The sequence below is a fragment of the Glossina fuscipes genome, unplaced genomic scaffold (genome assembly GCF_014805625.2).
Source record: "Glossina fuscipes isolate IAEA_lab_2018 unplaced genomic scaffold, Yale_Gfus_2 222, whole genome shotgun sequence".
Taxonomy (NCBI): domain Eukaryota; kingdom Metazoa; phylum Arthropoda; class Insecta; order Diptera; family Glossinidae; genus Glossina; species Glossina fuscipes.
This window is the reverse complement of record NW_023998565.1, coordinates 2715190-2718508: the sequence shown is the minus strand read 5'-3', so window position 1 is coordinate 2718508 and position 3319 is coordinate 2715190. Positions and strand designations below refer to the sequence as shown.

The window sequence follows — 3319 nt, the reverse complement described above, 5'->3', positions numbered from 1 at the left end:
CTTTAAATTTAAAGAAATGACATATCTGAATGTAGCAAAAAAGAATGATGACGCCAAAACAATTGCTTCACAATTGTCTAATGAAAAAATCACAATTGAAATTTATTTACTTTACCGTGAAGGTTTCTCGAAATTCAATAAAAACTCTGAATTTGAGGTGAATGTACGATGTGTCAAATCTTGTCTCAGGATCAAAAAGAATACATGCGTACTTAACAGGTGCCCGTTTGTAATGATTGCAATGATGTTATGGAAATTTTGCGGTCAGCTAAACAAAAACCTCCTTCCGCACGCAATCGAGCTCTAAAAAATCTTACCCTTGATTTGTCCTCCGTATGGAAATGAAGGGTTCGCCGGATAGTGTAGAGCTTTATTTAAACTTATTTACCATGCCAAGGGAATGGGTACAACTTTCACTTTTTTCACTGTAATACGAACGCAATGCAGTACGTTTATTTTCATCAACATAATCAATAAAGCCTGCTCAACGAAACAATAATCGCTTTAGCACCAGAAAGCCTGAATTATTAAGCAAATTAGAAGATAGTGAAATGGAGTAATCAGCGTATCATACGAAAATCTTATTAAGAAAGTGAGAGCGGTTTACCGTTTTAAGGTCGATGGTGCTTTTAATAATATTAATGTGAAAAATGAAAGTCCACATTCCGTTTTATTAATGAATGCGTTTCCAAGGCGGATACAAGACATTTACGATTTGCAAACGATTTTCAATTGCAAAAAAATCGATGAAATAAATGAAAAATTGGAAAAAAATCCAACTGGGGTACGAGAAATTGATAAAAAATCAACGAAAAATTTGTATAATATATGAAATGAATATAGCTTAAATGTAATTTGAAAGAAAAAAATGAGAAATTGATAAAAAAATATGGTCGTCAATGGTCCAAACGGTAAAACTGGTTGTAAACTTTGAAAAATGTCCAAGTAAAATAAATAAATAAATAAATTGATATTTGCTAAATTTTCAAATTTTCGTTTTGTTTGGTTGTTGTATACAATTAAGAAATTTTATTTAATCAGAGAATCTGACACATACTCCGCGAAAAATTCAAGGCTGCTATTGATGACAATGATGACAATTCCATCTCAGAAAGTAAGTTGCTCTTTACAGGCTTTTTTTAATAACCCTAACTTTGTACTTCTTTTCAGGAGAAGCTTCAGATCGTGGTTATATCGAGAAAAAGGACACGTACAACGTAAATGAAAGTAATTTGTTTTTAAAATGTGCGATGAGACAATATTTAAATTAATAAATTTTTTAGCTCTAGTACCATCTAATCAGTGTAAAACTGGGATGAAGATGACGATGACTTATTTGCCTCCATAATCTTAGATCAAATAACTCTCCCAATGGAAATAAGCAGATAATCCAAGGTATAGCATTGAATATATCAAATATTGCAATCTTAATTTTGGAGCAGATGATTTTTAATGATTTATTTATTTTATTTTACAAGTTAGCTTAGAATTAAACCGTCATAATTTTTAAACAAAGTCCTCCCTAAATTCCCTGTTGAAAGGCAAGGCACAGAGTCGCTTATAATAAATAAATGGATAAAAGCCCAACTTAACAACTTAAATGTTAACGCCAATCAGCTATGTTAAACGCGCAACTTAACAGACAAAAGGGATTCAATTCTGTAAAATAACGGACCAAAAAAGCAACTTAACACGCAACTTAACATGGAAAAAAACTTAACATGAACCAACGGACCAAAAAAGCAAAAGCCGTCGGCAAAACCGTGATGTACATTTCTTAATTTGTTCAATTTCACAAATTCTACAATTTATTCAGTATCTAATGTTTCTTTATTCTTCTTATAAATATATGTTTTCATATAAAATTTCTGAATTTCTTTCATTTTACAATATTTTTTATTAATAAATGTATGTTATGTCGACTTCGTAGTCGCGTTTCTTATGTTACTTCGACAGGTAGCATTCATAAAGTGCATTTTTAAATATAAGATTTCGTCTATCTCTCTCTGTTTTTTCCTCCCACTTATTCCCATTTAACAGCAAGTATTATGTTTTTTCCCACCACTTATTCTCATTTAACGGCAAGTGTATGAACGATTTTTTTACAACGGTGTAAAGTTTATTTGTAGTTTAACCAGTTTAACAGAATTATTTATGTAAAAAAAAAAAATAATAATAAATTAAATTCGAGCTATCCGAAGCTCAAAAATCAGAACATAAACAACCATTTGGTTGCGTCTTGGTTCATTTTCAATTTATAAACAACCATTTGGTTGCGTCTCGGTTTATTTTCAATTTATAAACACAACCATTTGGTTGCGTCTCGGTTTATTTTCAATTTATAAACAAACATTTGCTCGTGCAATACCATGATCAGCTGTTTCCCAAGAAGAAATATTAAATTATTATTATATCGCGTTCCTAAAAAAAAATCAAGTGAAATTTAGAAGAACAGTATCATCAATTCTTTCCAAAGTTTATGTATGCTGCCGCTACAACTTGTAAAACTCAACGGGTTAACAAATAATAGCAATTTATCACGCTACTGGATGTGGGTGTTAGTCAACAAGGCTAATTAATTAATCTAAACAAACCAAACACAAAAAAAAATAGTTGGTGACAAGTTTTTCAAATGAATAAATTCATTGAGCAAAGAATTTGCATCAAATTCTGCTTAAAGAATGGAATCGCTTGTGCGGATGTATTAAAAATGCTAAGAAATTGTTACGGCGATGAAACAATGGCACAATCAAAAGTATATAAATGGTACAAAAATTTTAAAGAGGGTAGAGAAGCAGTTGAAGACGAATCACGGCCGGGAAGGCCATCTACCTCAATAACTGATGAAAATATCAACAAAATCAAAGCCCTAGTAATTGGTAATAGTCGGTTGACAATTAGAGATCTTGTTGATATCACGAAAATATCGATTGGGTCGATGCAATCGATTTTGAAAGACCATTTGGGTCTCAAAATTGTCTCGTCCCGTTTAGTTTCAAAAAAACTCAATATATTTGAAAAACAGCGTCGTGTTAATGTATCTGAAATAATGATCTCTGATTACCAGGAGGAAGAATCGCTTTCCGGAGTTTTCACTTTGTAATGTAAGCAGATGTGGAGAGCTGCATTAACCTTCACGGATCTTATCATTTTTCTTGAATTATAACTGCTTTTCCATTAAAAAGCACCTGCGACCTTAGTAAATAAAAAGACTTAATAATTTTCATCTCCTTGCAATAAATATGATTGTATATTTTTTTTAATTGGAGCGACCAGTCCTCTGTAACCACGGCTCTAACGGAAATCCTCTATCACCTAA

General features: G+C 31.7%; 1 protein-coding gene across 1 annotated transcript; it reads left to right on the top strand.

Annotated features, from left to right (window-relative positions):
• The first annotated feature begins 2740 nt into the window (after positions 1–2740).
• LOC119642458 (protein GVQW3-like) lies at positions 2741–3103 on the top strand. Its single transcript, XM_038041609.1, has one exon. The coding sequence runs from the start codon at positions 2741–2743 to the stop codon at positions 3101–3103; it is 363 nt and encodes a 120-aa protein (XP_037897537.1).
• The last annotated feature ends 216 nt before the right edge of the window (positions 3104–3319 follow it).

Bases quoted from the DNA above. Each gene is read 5' to 3' on its own strand.
- LOC119642458 (XM_038041609.1), top strand. From the start codon at position 2,741: ATGGCACAATCAAAAGTATATAAATGGTACAAAAATTTTAAAGAGGGT.